The sequence below is a fragment of the Pleuronectes platessa genome, chromosome 9 (genome assembly GCF_947347685.1).
Source record: "Pleuronectes platessa chromosome 9, fPlePla1.1, whole genome shotgun sequence".
Classification (NCBI taxonomy): domain Eukaryota; kingdom Metazoa; phylum Chordata; class Actinopteri; order Pleuronectiformes; family Pleuronectidae; genus Pleuronectes; species Pleuronectes platessa.
Genome location: NC_070634.1, coordinates 15,688,337 through 15,703,401, shown reverse-complemented (window position 1 = coordinate 15,703,401; position 15,065 = coordinate 15,688,337). Strand labels below are relative to the sequence as shown.

Genomic DNA, 15,065 nt, shown 5'->3' with positions numbered 1-15,065 from the left:
GAGGGAGGAGAAACCTGAGCAGTGTCGGCACGGACTCAGGTGTTGAAGAGCTTCTCCCACTCTGTCATTTTAAAACCACAAATATTCAAAACATCCTCAGTCCATTTAATCTTTTAATTAGCTCTATAATGCTTATATAATTTTTATTTCTGGCAGTCACTCTTTCTCTTATGCTGACTTTCATGGGTGTGTTAAGGCATGAAACATTTTTTTTAGATGCCTCTCAGTTGATCACAGATCAAGTATGCACAACCTCACCCTCATACGGACATTCATAAAGTGATTAATAATGTCATTAATTACGTCAAACAAACATGTTGGAACATGTACCAATAAATATGTGTTTCTTCAACATTGTACATCTGCATAGTTTTTCCTTAAAAATATACTTTAATATTTCAATTTGAGAAGTATTCGGACACCACTTATGGTTTAATTGATATTGTAAATACACAAAATTCTACCTATTTTCTCAACATTCTTCTTCAAAGCTTTTAAATAGCTTCTGTGTTGTATCATGTTTTCTGTGGCCCATAAACTTCCCTTGTTTGTGCAGGCTGACTTGGCTGACACTTGACTGACCTGATTCTGGTCCTGATAGGCTGCCTCGAACTGAGGGACATTCTTTAAAAATTCCTGAGAAACCTCACAAGCACTGAAATCCTTCAGAAAATGTCAGGAATTTTGTCGGACAAGCGGTCTCATGGTTCACAAAAGGACTTTAACCTGCCATCATATGATTATTAAGACTATTGGTTCTGTGGAGCTGGAACATGAGTCAGGGAGTTCATCTTAAGTTTTATTTTCATAGTTGGGAATTTTGTGATTCTATAAACCAGGGGAGCTTATATTTTACTTACACCTGGTATTCTATACACCGACTACAAAGAATTATATTCTGCTATAATACCAGCATTGTTTGTTACAACCTTCCAGAAAACCTGAACTCTGTTCTGACTCTTTCTTCTTTTAGAATGAACAATCAGAAAATGTGTTGTAGTCATTACTATATTCGATTTGGGAACATTCATTCATCTGTAGCCTAGTGAAATTTATTATCTTTTTGATTCAAATGGAACAAATGTTATCACTGTATTTAAATTGTTTACATGACCTTGTGATAATGGTGATGATAATAAAGTTAACTTATCAAAGACTTATCAAAGTCAGCAGCTACAAAATGTTTCATAATAGGCAGACGTTAGGTAATAAAGTAATTTGAGTCAAATCAATAAACATTTACAACTGAGAGTACAAAGGACAAAATAAAATATCAAATACACATATACTGTATACAAACACAAATAGCCACATATATAGTATATCAAGTACATGCTGTATACACTTCATATAAAGTATACTATATATGGTTGTGTTTCTTTTATATTCTGTATTCATGCCCCTGTTTTGAGAAGATAGGTAGGTGGGTAGACAGACAGACAGACAGACAGACCGATAGACATATATATATATATAAATAGAATGATAGATAGATAGATAGATAGATGGATAGATAGATAGATAGATAGATAGATAGACATATATATATATATATATCGATAAATAGATAGATAGATAGATAGATAGATAGATAGATAGATAGATAGATAGATAGATAGATAAAGTGAAAGGTGAAACACGGGGGCAGGTGTTTTTGTGGTGCACTGATGTCTAACATTGTTGGATGTAGCACGAAACAGTGGGTTTGTTTCTGCGGGGCTTCGCGCTGATTGGTCCACGGCAGCGGAAGGAGGAGGAGCCTGGGGAAGCTGCAGCTCAGTGTCTCAGCTCGGTGCTCGTCTGCAGCTGCGTGGCTTCACGACGACAAACACACAACAACTTTATCACACTCTTTTCCTTTCTTCTGCCTGCAAAGAGAAAAGGAACACATGGCTCCACCGTCTCCCCTCGCTTCAGGACAACATGCGGATTTAAACTCGGAGTGCGGATTTAGTGTAAACTGAGCCACAACTTCAGACACAAACCGGAGGACGGCGGAACAAGTTGAGCCCGAGAGAAAGGAACCCGGATCGGCCCTGCTCCCGTCGAGGTAAGAGCTCGAGGACGCGATCCTGCCAAAGTGTCGCACACAGCGATACGTGCGTGTGCGATATCTGTACAACTTCCACGACAATGTGACGAGTCAGTGTGAGTTCGGATCGGGTGGTTGTCGGCTGGACGCGCTGATCGCAGGCGGCTGCGAACTCGGGGGGGAAGTTGAGCGCATGCTGAAGTGCTGACCGGAGTTTCACATTTACTGCACACAACGAATTGGATTTCACGCTGAGTCCCTCCACGGAAGTCCGCCGTCCCCCTTTCACCGGGCCTGAATAGAAGACTTAAATGTATCTGCTGGGAGACAATAGAAGCCTTTGGGCAGAAGATATTTATTTGGCCGTTTTGAAGTTTTGCGCAGCTCCGTGCGGTGCCCACCAAAGAGCAGTAGCCATGATAACATGGACTGTGTTACAACAGTTTGTTTATTACTTGATTATATTCACCAAAGTCTGACCACAGAATGCAAATATGGTTCATATTGTAAATTAGGTCTGGGCTTAAACAGTATCAACTATTATCCTAATGTAATTTTCATCAATTTCAATATAACAGTCAGTCTTATACTTGATTAGAAATAATAATGTAAACATTTTTTGTAATCTTTATTGATTTTGACTGTTATAACATGATTATATTCACTGGAGTTTGACTACAGAAAGCCCTACAGTCAATATTGTAAAGTAGGGCTGTGCGATAAAAATATCAGTAATTATGTAATTTTCATCAATTGCAATAAAATAAAAGTCTTAAAATGAAATAATAATGTAGCGTTTATTGTAATAATTATTGCTTTGAAAGATGTGTTTATGGCCCTTTTTGGGATCCAGCTTTATCATTTTCAGACCAGAATATCCTCCCACTTTGTGCGAAAGCTGCTGCCCCGTCTTAAACCCGCCGCAGATTACCACAAGAAAGACTGTGTTTTTGATCTGTTGCACAGCGGTTACATAATTTTATCTTTAAGGAGCCGGTCAGAGGTGTCAGAGCTTATGTGGGCTTGAAAGCTTTGCCTTTGGTACCATCCTGAATGAGAGCCAGCGGCAGAGAAACAGAACAGGCTCACAGGAATTTACTGGCTCCCGCTGTGGTTGTAGGTGACTCACAGCCCTGAAAGGTTTATAGGGGTGGATAGATGTGATATAGGGCAACACCCAGGTGTTGCTTCTTTACCTAACACTAATTACACAGAGCTGTGTGAAGAGTAGGTTGCTCCTTTTTTGCCAAAGGTTGTGAGAGCCGAGTCTTGACGTTGATGTATGTCTCTCAGTGTGAATCTTTGCGGCACACAGTGTACACACACTGGTTTTCTGTGGGAGTGCTTCTTATCTGATTCGCTTTCATCTCTGAAGTCTGAAGTTCATTTCCGGTGTAATCCAGCGCAGGGATACTAGTCTTGTATGTTTCAACAGCCCATTGACCTGGTATTGACACAGGTGTTTAATCATAAAGTGGGAGGAGTGTTTATGGTAGCGTTCACATCAAAAGAAGCGTGTGTCCATAAAACCCCTTCCTCCTGCGACCATAAACTGTAGATATGATCACATGACAAACTCTCCTCCACTTGTGCCAATATTTTTCTTCTCTGTTTACTCCTCCAGGTCAAGATGTCTGTCAGTAACCACGAAAACAGAAAGTCCCGCTCTAGTTCCGGCTCCATGAATATCCAACTCTTCCACAAGACAACCCATGCGGACAGTCTGTTGACTCAACTCAACCTGCTGCGAAAACGAAAGGTCTTCACAGATGTTGTCCTGAAGGCCGGAAACCGATCCTTCCCCTGTCACCGGGCTGTCCTGGCCTCCTGCAGCCGTTACTTTGAGGCCATGTTCAGCGGCGGGCTCAGGGAGAGTCGTGACGCTGAAGTTGACTTCCACGACTCCCTCCATCCTGAGGTGCTGGAGCTCTTGCTCGACTACGCCTACTCGGCCCGAATCATTATCAACGAGGAAAATGCAGAATCGCTACTAGAAGCCGGTGACATGCTTCAGTTCCATGACATTAGAGACGCAGCTTCAGACTTTCTAGAAAAGAACCTCGACCAGTCGAACTGTTTGGGGATGATGCTGCTGTCAGACGCACATCAGTGCCAGAGACTGTATGAGCTGTCATGGAGGATGTGCCTGGCAGACTTTGCTACCCTCTTCAAGACAGAGGACTTCCTCAGCCTGCCCAGAGACAAAGTCCAGGAGCTAATCCTCAGTGAGGAGCTGGAGGTGGAGGATGAGAGCCTGGTGTATGAGGCTGTCATCGACTGGGTTAAGGCGGACATGGAGCGGAGGCACAGTGAGCTGCCCGAGCTGCTGCGCTGTGTCCGCTTGGCACTGCTCCCTGAAACGTATCTGCTGAAGAATGTCGCTTCAGAGGAGCTGGTCATGTGCCACAAAGTGGGTCGGGAGATTGTTGAAGATGCCGTGCGGTGTAAGATGAGGATCCTCCAGAACGATGGCATCGTCACAGGGTTCTGTGCTCGGCCAAGAAAGGTCAGTCAGGCCCTGCTGCTACTGGGAGGTCAGACTTTCATGTGCGATAAAGTCTACATGATCGACAACAAGACCAAGGAGATCACGCCCAAAACAGACATCCCCAGCCCTAGGAAAGAATGCAGTGCCTGTGCTATTGGTTGCAAGGTATGTTGGCTGACATATTTCAGTATCTGCTTCTGCATTTATGGTTATATAGTTATATAGTCCTCAAAATGTAATATCTCTTTCTGTCTTATAGGTTTATGTTACTGGAGGGCGTGGCTCTGAAAACGGGGCTTCCAAAGATGTCTGGGTCTACGACACATTACACGACGAGTGGTCCAAAGCGGCCCCCATGCTGGTAGCCAGATTTGGACATGGTGCTGCGGAGCTCGACCACATACTGTATGTTGTGGGAGGCCACACGTCTCTTGCGGGATCCTTTCCTGCCTCTCCGTCGGTCTCACTCAAACAGGTGGAGCAATATGACCCTCAGACCAACAAATGGACTTTAGTGGCTCCGCTCAGAGAAGGTGTCAGCAATGCTGCCGTTGTTGGTCTAAAAAACAAACTCTTTGCCTTCGGGGGCACCAGCGTCAACAGAGACAAGTTTCCTAAGGTTCAATGCTTTGACCCTGTCCAGAACCGTTGGTCTGTACCGGCCTCCTGTCCACAGCTGTGGCGATATACAGCCGCAGCTGTAGTTGGTAACCACATTGTAGTGATCGGTGGTGACACTGAATTCTCCGCCAGCTCCGCTTACAGATTCAATAGCGAGACGTTTCAGTGGTCAAAGTTTGGCGATGTGACAACCAAACGGATCAGCTGCCACGCAGTGGCGTCAGGAAACAGACTATATGTGGTGGGGGGATACGGGGCTCAAAGATGTAAGACACTCGACTGTTACGATCCATCATCAGACTCTTGGGACAGTGTGACGAGTGTGCCCTACTCGCTCATTCCCACCGCCTTCGTCAGCACGTGGAAGTACCTCTCAGCATAGCAGGACACACTGTCTGAGGTTTCTATGGTGAGTAATTGTAGTTTCCTAGAACTGACACAAACAAACAAGATGTTAATTATATGTGCTATTCATAGTGTCCCTATTGTCACATAAGAAGCGGGAACTGATTTTATAGTAACAGGAATATCTACACTCAGTTTAAATCACACTATGACTTCTCATACAGACCCACGAGCATGTCAGTCTGAACCGGACGACGCCGGTTTAAAACCCCTCGCTGTTGTCAAGGTAGCCAGTGGTTACAGTTACACATTATGAAGCTGCTGTGTCGGCTGGGTGTTGGATGGACATGGTGTGGTCCTGGGTTAGGGAGAAGCAGGAATGTCAGCGGTGCCGGTAATAAGAGAGGGAGAGAGCTACAACACTAGATCAGTGTCGGTGACAGGGCTGAGGTGGAGAGGTGGGAATCAGGTCTGTGCTTGTAGCCCCAAGAAGGAGAAGTGGACAGGGCCAGCGCTCTTCGTGTGAAATGACTTATACGAGTCAGTCTGTCCCTGAAAAAAGGCTTTCCTGTGGAATGCAATCAGAGGGGTCAGTGTTCCAAACCAACGCTTTTAAGGCCTGATACTGAACCTCAAACTGCCCTTGATGTAACTTAATTAGTGTAGTAGTGTTAGAGAACCTCTGCAGCGTATGAATGGGTGACTGTGACTCAATGTGTAAAGGGCTTTTGAGTGGTTGTTAGGGCTAGAAAAGGGCTGTAAATGCAGTCCATTCTTAAAAAATATATACAAGTCCTTAATGTCGTTAATTAAAACAACACAACATGAGGACATTCACTTAAATCATGTTCAGAAAGTGTTTTACAGGCAGAAAACCTACTTTAGCACTATATGGTGAGAGAAGAGAGGCTAATCTCTGAAGGAACGACAGGTGGCAGTTTTCACAGCTTCATCTGAGCTAAGAGATGATCCATTTTCCTCAGGTGTTCTCAGTGTTTTACGGGGGGGGGGGGCACGCACAGGGAAACAAAAGGAGGATATGCAGTGATATTTGAAATGCTTGTGCGGTGGTGATAGAGCCAGTTTTAAGTTCCATGATCCTATTATAGAACTGATGCGATGGAAAGCAGTTTATTGCTGCACCAGTCGGTGGATTTGCATTTTAAAAAGCTCAGGCTCGGCGGCATCTTTTATTAATGCTTCTGCGGTTTCATCTTCAGTAGAGTAGTGAAAAACTAGAGACCATCTTTGCAGAAGGATCTTAGCAGCCTTTAGGCCCAGCATGTGGATACTCAACCCACGTGTCGTGTAGTTGTATTACGTGAGTACTATTTGGAGAGATGCTTCTTTAGGTAGTAAAACAGGTTGGTGATATTTTGAGTCTGTTGTGAGGATTGGCCTGTGGCATAATTGGCAAACTACGGCTCTCTGGTGTTTTGAGACTGTTTGCAGCCAAACCACAACAGAGGTAGCTCGGCTCTTAGCTACAAGCACCTCTTTTTGTTTTGGTTTGTGCAAGCCCCTCTCCTGTTCAGACTCTTTCCATTAAAACTTCTGTGGTTTGCATCTTTTTAAATTCTCCCCTAAGGGGGACTCTATCGGTCAGTTTCTGTGTCTAATTCTGTTTTTGCACATACACGGCAACCCAGCATTTATCCAGGCATTACTCGGAGGAGCTTTGTGTGAGAATGCAAAATGTGTGAATCAGTTGGCCCGGACATCAAATGGACTTTACACTTTCAGCTCCATGTCCATGTAATGTCCGATGGAGCAGATTTGTGAATAGCGGTCATTGTCCGGAGAATTCGCTGCCAGCAAGTGGGCGGGTTGATGTTCTATTCAGCCTCCTGCACATTCTCCTCAGGCGCAACACTTCGCCTAAAATCAACAGTACAGGTGAAAAACACATCAATACTGAGAACCTCAAAACATCCACTCTACTGTGAGGAAAACGTGAGGGGGAAAAACGAACAAGCTCCTTCCTGTGCTGCCAGGAAGTATGAAAATTAAAACCAAGAGGAAGCTGGTGAGAGGCAGGAAGCCTATGTGTGACTTGTGTCAACAGTAAACAGCTGGGTGTGACGGAGCTGGGGGCTTAGCATTATAAGGCTGCTGGTATGGACCACTGTCTCCATGGTACTCAAGGTTTTTCTGGCCCGATGGAGACAGACAGGCTGGCTATGAACCATCAAGGCACCGCATCCTCATGAACTCAGCTAGGCAGTTACCGAAGCTGCTATTCCGCTGCCAAACGCCTTTTATGTTTAATTACAGCAGACGTTGAAAAAAAGCTCAGCGCTGGAGCTTGTTAAGCAGGCGTCCTGCCCTGACGCTGGTCGTCTCTCTCTCACCCGAGACGGGGAGGGGGCCCCGAGAGGAGTTGGCAGACATTAAGTGAATAGCAGAGTGACACAGAGTCGGACGTGTTCACACGTACACAGATAGAGTGTACACACAAGCAGTAGAGGTGCAGATGAAGGGAAGAGGAGTAAGACCAGAGGATGCAAAGCTATATTTTGCGCCGTTTGGCAGCCGAGACTAACGCCTGCCTAAAAATACTCTGCTCCAGAGGCTGTCAACTTTCAACTGGGATCAGAGAGGAAAAGAAGTGTGTGCGCGTGTGTGTGCGCATGTGTGTGTTCCTTTCATGTTTATGAGGGGAGCTGAAACCACCAGTCAGCTGTTCAAGTATTCACTAGTAGTATATTGTAAGTTTTTACTCAGTTGTGAAACCACTGATTGTCTACTTGTGCTTCACCTCTCTCTCTCTCTGTCTCACCCACACACAGTCACATTGCTGACATTGCCTGTCCTTTAAAAAGGCAGCCATCCCTACTCTAATTTCGGAGGAATGAAGGTGTGGCCTGCATTCCCATTAGTAAAGATTTGTTAATGGTGGGGTTGAGGTGGTTCCAGTCGTCCCGACACTTTGCATGGCCTCTACAGGGATCACAGCAGCCTCACTGCTCTTCTCTTTTTTTTGTCACCATCTCCCGAAGTTTGTAGCCTTGCAAGTTTCCACCAGATGTGTCTAACCCCAGAGTCCAGGGCCAAACCAGAACCCACTGTTGATGGAAAACTATTTGTAAATGTTAAAGCATTATGGCTCCTATTTGTTATGGTTTAGACTGGAGGAGAAAGTAGCTTTTTTAATGTTCTCAAGTAGACTAAAAGCATCAAGAACTAAACAGATTAAAAACATTTTTGCTTTTTGGAGTTGTTGTGCGCTGAACAGCATCAGGGTGTAATCTTGTCCGTCGTTGGTACCAGACTGCCGGCAGACGGGATGTAACCAGAGAGCCCAGCACAAAGTTCAGCGCAGGCTCTCTCTACTGCAAACCCCTGAATTATAATGCCCACTAGAAATGACTGTTATCGACACTTGAGCCTTTGTCCCCCCCCCACCACCTCCGCCTCTTTCTGCAGCCCTCTCTCCTCATCAACCCTCTCCGCTGCCAAAAATCACAGATATACACAGCGTCCTCCTTTTTAACAGCTTCAACTGCAGCACTTACGAGGTGGGCGGGGCTCTGTGTGATAGGGTACACCTGGATAGGTCAGGGGGCCCTGGAGGGGGCCAGCGTCGGGCCCTCTATGTCCCCAGGCAGCTGCTGTAAAATGGAAAGGTCACAATGGGGATCAGGGAGGAGGAGCACAGAGGCCCCCAGTCGCTCAATACTAATGTTTTATTAATGCCTGGCCGTGAGGGCCACCAGGAACACAAGCTGAATGAGGCTTTTATTGTGGCATCTGTGTACAACGACGATCCCACCTCCGCTCTCTCAGACACACACACACACACAGACAGTTAAAGTTAGCACGTGCTCGTACCCCCCCAAATACACACACACACACACATACACCCACAGACACACTTCATCTCTGGTCCCTTGAGTAATCAATCGGCCACATTATGGCCCTCAGCACGGCTGCTTAAATTTGCATAAACCTAATGGAGTTTTTATTGGTCTTTTCTCCACTCGGCGAGTAACAAAAAGCCAAAAAGGGAAGAAGATGCTCAAAATGGCTGAATAATCACCCAGACTAATTTGATTACGCCCTTAAAAAGAGATGAGCTGTCATACAGTTACAGGGGCCTCTTCAGGAAGCCAGCTGGGCCGGGACCGAGTGTGTCTGCCTGGTAATTAATCTGAATTACGTAATATTTGCACCTCTGAAGTAGCACTGAAGTGGCGTGTATTCAGCCACAGAGACGCTCTTTGTTCCGGTCTCAAACTGGACTTCCTGCGAGGATTCATGAAGATGTGGCTCATTAGACTTTGCAGCTGGACCGAGACGCCTGTAGCTCATCCTGGACTCCTTTTGTTTGTGCCTCCAAACGATGCAGGCTCATGTAAATGAAGTCACAGTGATTCATTCGTGGGTCAATACAGTGGAATTCTAGGTGGTCATTAGTAAACATGGCACAGGCCTGGTGGGACACAAGGGACGGACAAAAAGGGAGGACTCGGCTTTGGTCTGGTGTATTGTGGGTATTTGGGTCTCCAGAAGACACAGACGCAAGAAAACGAAACAAAAAACTGGGCATGAATGTCTGCATGCATGTGTGTTGTCTGACCCCGCCCCCTTGATGTGTGCTTCAACCATCCAGTGTGATGTTTTTGGTGGAGATTTAGTAATAACTCAAATAATTAAGATTTAGTGATTATTCTCTTTTGACAAACTCAATCTGGCGTTATTCCCATGTGAAGGAGAAGTGATGGAAGCCGACAGAGCGAGGCAGGTTAAACCTCAGAGCGCCTCATGCAATCTCTTCATATAGTCCCAGCCCATCTGTTTGGTGAGCTGAAGGACACACGGACTCCCTGCGTCCCTCGCTGCAGCACACTGCGGTTACTGCAGCGGACCAGACCGAAGACGCACACACGGTGCATGTGGTGACTTTTGTGGGTTACACTTATTAACCTCGCCACCTGTTGGCATCACACGCTGATTCACTCAAGACCTGTCGGCGGAAGTAAAGGTCGTATCTGTAAAGTCGTCTGACTTTGTAAGTACAGTGAGACAGTGAAACAAAGTTTGAGTTGTAGTCTGGATGAAATTGTTGAAATAGAAGATGGTGTCACAGGTGCACATTGTGGTCAGTACAGCTCCCTCTCTTGTGATTGACCTTGACGTGACGGTTAATAATGAGGGACTCTGGAGTCAGTCTGGAGCTCATTTCCGTTTGCAGCAGAGGGAGCTGACGTGTGCTGTTGTTCGATGGATTTACTTGTGATGACAGACCAATAACCTTTGACATTACAATCTAGTCTTTTTCATTCCCCTCTGAACTGTCACTTATTTTAAAATAAAGGTCAGTAACGCAAAAGATCTTGGAACCTGCACTTGACATAGATCATATTGTTGACCTGAGTTCTGATCCTGCCGGTGGCTCGACAACATGAATCCAGTGAAAGGTGTGAAAGGCCACTGACGCTGAAGTAGAGAGATACATGACTAAAAATAAAGCTGCAGCTCTTGTGAAAGTCTGATCTTGTGGTGTTGAGTGTTTAAGATTCAGAGGCGTGCTGTTCATCAGCTGCATTGAGAGATTAAACCAGCACAACTCAAGAAGTGCAGCACATGACACATACCCATTAACACTGTGGGAGAGTGGCAATGGAATCTTCCATCGGGCCTGCAGTTGCATGTCCTAGTAAAAAGCATTTCAACAATTGCCTTGGTTGTAAAGGCTGAGTCCACTGATGCCTCTTCTACACCGAGGGTATGTGCAGGTTTCTCAAACATGCTTAAAATAGGTGATTGATTCCGCTGAGAGCGACTGGGAATATTCCAGGCCAGTGTTGCATCTTGCATGATGTTCCCAAGCCGTTAAAAGAATAGGTTCATGGCAAGAAATGTGCGTGTTCACTTGTGTGTTATGTTTCCATCACTGCTGCTGATTGGAGCTGGAGCCGATAAAAACCTGTGTCTACTGCAGAGGAATTTGACCTGGAGGTGAATGCAGATTGTATCCATTCCCACTGCAGACCAACCGTTTGTAGAAATCAAGATGTGCCAGAGTAATAAACACTTATCTTCGTTTAACCAAAGTTAATATATGACAGTTTTTTTTCAAGTTTGACAACAGAATACCTAAACAAGATATAACATATTAATATCTTTGCTTTAAAGGTGGTTGTGGGTTGATGTTGTAAATTGACTGTTTCCCATTGTTTCAAGCCTTTGTGCTAAGCTTAGATAACCTAAGCTTAGCTGAACTAACCAGCTGTTGACTGGACTGGTATTTAACCAAGAACCCACCAAAACAAGCAAATAAATACACTACTCCCCGAATATTTAACTGTTGCACTGCAAAACCTTCTTAATTACAAAGCTTTTGTTTCAGAAAGTAAGGTGTCAAAACTGAGATCATGTGGTTTTTGTCATTCAATAGAGGAAAATCAACAATGTCTTTTTACATTTTTTGTTTTTTTCATGACACATATCAGGTTAAATATACATACTGTAGTTTGTATAGAATCAACCTGACAGCGTGGCACTTCTGGAGTTTAATGTACAAACAGAGACGTTCACTTCTGCTGCTGAACCTTGTGTGTAGCCTCCTCTCTCCATCTCTATTGTTATTCTAATAGATGTGTCCTACTGTTCTGCCCCCGGCAATGTATTCACAACAGTAACAGATGTGTACAGATCAGTGCAGGCTTCCGTAGTGTCTGTCGGCTTTGTTGGCCATGGAAATGAGAACTCATTAGGTTATCCAAACAAACCCCCAGCGAGGCCAGCCTGTAACTGTCAACTCTCATCTCTCCCAGAATAGAGAGCGCACACATTCTTCATCTCCTCTGACAGAGCGGAGATATCATCCCCCCCCAAAAAAAGCTCATTTCATGTAAACAGCATGTTCAGGGTTTCACTCCAACCCCCTCCCAAAAATATGCAGTGGAACATTCCTTCATAGCAGCAGGGGAGGAAAATTAGACGCTGAAGTATCTGAGGTTGCAGAGATGAGAGATTCCAAAGAACTCATCCCAGTTTTTGTAGTAAATATGTTGCTTCAAACATGGAGGAATTTGAAAATTGGAGAAGCTCTCATACAGAATAAATTATATCCGGATAAAGCAAACGAGCAGATGGTTTTGGAACATGCATTTTATCAGCTTATCTCGACAGAGCCGGGTCCTCCCCTCTGCCACCCTCACATATTTATTACCTCGCGACATAAATGGCTTGAGCAGCTTAATCCCACATGCCAGGAGGACTTTGGTTAAATAACGCCCCGTCCCGAGGCATTATCAACGCTATGTGGGTAAGCCTGATAAAATGGCATTTTGATAAGCTGATGTGTAGCGCGGAGGACCCGAGTCTGTGCATTCCTCTGCGTGAGAATGTCCAGGCCTCCCCTCTGGGTCATGTGGTCGGCCCTCATACAGCCGCAGCTCCTCTCAAGTTCACAGGACCTAAACATTAATCTCCCTCTGTCTCTTTCCCTCAGATCGGCCGTGGTGTCTGGTATGCTGGCTGCAGAGAGGAGGAGGAGGAGGAGGAGGAAGGGTTTGTGTATTCCTGCCCTGGCTCCATCCAGGCTGATTCGCATTATCTTCATCTGCAGAGGAGTGAAAGCCCCGAGTCCTGGAAACAGCCCAGCGACTGGAAGTCTGCGGCCTCCTTTCCACCTGATCTGTTTACTCATCGCTCTTGTGTAACTTTCCCATGTAGCCACGAGCTAGAGCTGGACCCGTTGCCATGTATAAGAAGCGCAGACCTTCTCCTTCCACCGCTTGGCTCTAATAAGCTACTGTGACACTCTATCAGCTCGACACGGCTACAACCCCCTCGCTCCATCATCGGAACCTGTATCATCTCGTCTGTAGATTTGCAGTGTAGCAGACTCTGACGTGGCTTTGTTTAACAGTGAACTAAAACACTCACTCAGCTGTCTTTTGTTGTGGTTCTTCTCCTGGACACTGGGCATTTCCTCAGGTGTAATTTATTCGGACTGCTGATGGACTGAGTTAGACCCTGAGCTCTGCCGGGCGTTTGGGGGGCCTAGAGAAGAAAAGTGTATGATTTTGTGCACAGAGACGATCTTCCTGTCTGTATTTTTAGACGTTGGACTCGGGCTTCCTCAAATTTGGCGAGCTAAATTTGTATCTTCCTCCTCGACTCAAAATACAAGCTCGCAAGAGAGAATGTGGCCCATTACGGCCGTAGAAGACACTTTTCTGTTTCGAGATGTCAAGCTATGGTTTCTGTGATTCTTATTTGTTTTGTCTCAGGGGTTATGTATAGTTTGCGTGTAATCGTTCAAGGAAGGGGTGACCTTTTTGTTTCATGTCTGTTCTGAATGTTTGTTTTGTGAATGTTCTAGTTTTGTTATAAACATTTTTACTGAACGCTCCTCATTTTAAAAAAACATTCTGAAAACGTGTGATGACGCTTGATAGCAGTGGTCATGTGTAAAACATAAATATTTGCCAAAACTCAAATAGCGTATTATTCATTTGGAAAGCTTAGTGTTTCCAGACTTGTTAACTTTGTAGTTCTAATATCTGAGTATCATTAATGGAAGTATTTTTTCTGTGTATAGTTTGTATATTTTGCCTTGTAATTAATTTGTAGAAGACTTTGATTTGCACAGTTTGTACAAAGAAATCTATAATTGGTCTTAATTTTTGTATCTTTGGTCTTAACCCAGATTGGGATGAGTGTGAATAATCAAAGCCTTTTTTGTAGCAGCTGTTATTTCTCTCTAGCAAAACTCATTTGTGTGCATTTCCCCGATATATCACAATATAACTGATATATGAAGCTCTTACTGATACACCATCTGTTACTTCATGTTCTACCGTCAATAAAATGTCATCTTGTTGAAAAATGTTCATTCCGCTGTTTTTCCAGGGAATGTTTTGGAATTCTGCAGCTGTGTCCCTAAACAGCGTGGGCAGCCATATAATCACACAGGTACTCTTAACGTGCCTCGAATAGTTTCCATGCGCAGCTTACGAGTAGTTTTGGTATTTTACCAGGAACACACCCGTCTCCTTCCTGCTGTTTGCCCACGCTGGCTCCTTATAATACCCTCTTGTCACAGCGATATACCTCAAGTCCTGGTAATGTGGTATGTGAGTGAGGTGCAAGCCGCTGCCGCTCTGGCACTTGTCCTGTAAGATGTGCACACACATTATAACCCTCAAACCCAGAAGAATGTGCTAATTCTGCACGGCGTCAGTCAGGTGATGCTCCTCCGCAGCTCGCGTTCTGCTTGCGGCTGGTCTACGTGAGAAGCCAGTGCAGTCCAGACTGGGCGTTGGGTGGGGAGAAGTCTGGTTGGCACGCTCATGCATGGAGGCAGGGAGGAGGACCAGAGAGGAATGTACCCACACTCAGATTTGAGGGAGGTGTGCTGCCTGCAGGGTTGAAGTCTTGGTTACTGAACCATCATTCCTGTGTTGTCTAAACAGTCCACATCCACTCTTATAATCAGACATCTCTTGATGACTGTTTAGATTTCAGTGATTTACTTTAAATGTTCAAATTCTTTCTCTTTTCATTTCCACGCAAACCGCTCTCTTGGTCGGTGGACGTGGCAACAGATGATTTAAACACCAGCTG

General features: G+C 44.9%; 1 protein-coding gene across 1 annotated transcript; it reads left to right on the top strand.

Moving 5' to 3' along the window:
• Positions 1–1,760: 1,760 nt before the first annotated feature.
• On the top strand, positions 1,761–14,328 carry enc3 (ectodermal-neural cortex 3). The gene is made up of 4 exons (XM_053430897.1): positions 1,761–2,050; positions 3,657–4,685; positions 4,780–5,550; positions 12,946–14,328. Exons 2-3 carry the CDS (start codon positions 3,663–3,665, stop codon positions 5,521–5,523), a joined length of 1,767 nt encoding a protein of 588 aa, XP_053286872.1. The 5' UTR covers positions 1,761–2,050; positions 3,657–3,662; the 3' UTR covers positions 5,524–5,550; positions 12,946–14,328.
• Positions 14,329–15,065: the final 737 nt, after the last annotated feature.